This window comes from Phalaenopsis equestris, unplaced genomic scaffold (assembly GCF_001263595.1).
Source record: "Phalaenopsis equestris unplaced genomic scaffold, ASM126359v1 Scaffold190246, whole genome shotgun sequence".
In the NCBI taxonomy this organism is placed as follows: domain Eukaryota; kingdom Viridiplantae; phylum Streptophyta; class Magnoliopsida; order Asparagales; family Orchidaceae; genus Phalaenopsis; species Phalaenopsis equestris.
In genome coordinates this window covers 1-825 of record NW_018210195.1, presented here as the reverse complement: position 1 = coordinate 825, position 825 = coordinate 1, and the positions used below count along the sequence as shown (strand labels likewise).

At 41.9% G+C, this 825-nt stretch overlaps 1 protein-coding gene across 1 annotated transcript; it reads right to left on the bottom strand.

The window, feature by feature from the left end:
- Nucleotides 1-8: 8 nt before the first annotated feature.
- LOC110034555 (filament-like plant protein 3) lies at nucleotides 9-822 on the bottom strand (the record flags this gene model as incomplete). Its single annotated transcript, XM_020738808.1, is given in 1 exon segment — nucleotides 9-822. A coding segment is annotated over 1 exon segment (814 nt), but the record flags the coding sequence as incomplete, so codon positions are not given.
- Nucleotides 823-825: the final 3 nt, after the last annotated feature.

The window sequence follows — 825 nt, the reverse complement described above, 5'->3', positions numbered from 1 at the left end:
ATGAGATACCTTATTCAACTTAGCAGCTCCATTCGAACTTGTGATACGCCAGAGCTCAGCTTCTTTTTTCTTCCGTGAGAGCTCTTCTTCCAGGATCTGGCACTTGGTAGAATATTCAACAGACAATGCCCTCTCCTCCTCAACTTTCTCTTGTAAATGTCTTACTTCATTATGTAGTTTTCCAACTTCTGAATGGATCAACTCAAGCTGGGATTCCAAGAATCTTCTTGCAGATAGTGCTGTTTCTGCTGAATCTGCTAACTTGGCAGCTTTTAATCTCTCTTCTTTCAGCTCAAGCTCCAATATGGCTATAGTCTTGTTTAAGTTTTCAATGTCCGAGTTTGCCAGCATGAGTTGAATCTCCAGTTTTTTCAGCATCGCTTCGTTTGCTTCAGCGTTAGTCAAATACGCTGTAGATAGGCATCTTTCTTCCTCCACCTTTCGCTCTAACAAGCTCACATGCTCACGCAGTTCTTGACCCTGCATGTATGCTGCATTTAGTTGAGATTGCAACCCATTTCTTGTTGCTTCCAAGGTCTCTATTTTATCCTCTAGTTCCCTTAATAATACCTTCTCGCCAAGCTCAGGAAGTGTCATAACATCCAAATGTGACATCTCTAGCTGAGATTCTGTTTCTTTCCTTTTCACTTCCAGGTCAAATGCTTCAGCCATTGCAGCTTCCATTGATTCATTAACGAAGCCCGAGTTTCTTTCCATATCTGCCAACTTATCACCGGCCAAAGAATGCTGACAGCACGAAGCATCAAGCTGATTTTGAGACTCTGCTAAAGCCATCTTTAGTTGAGCTTTTTCATTTTCTACCTG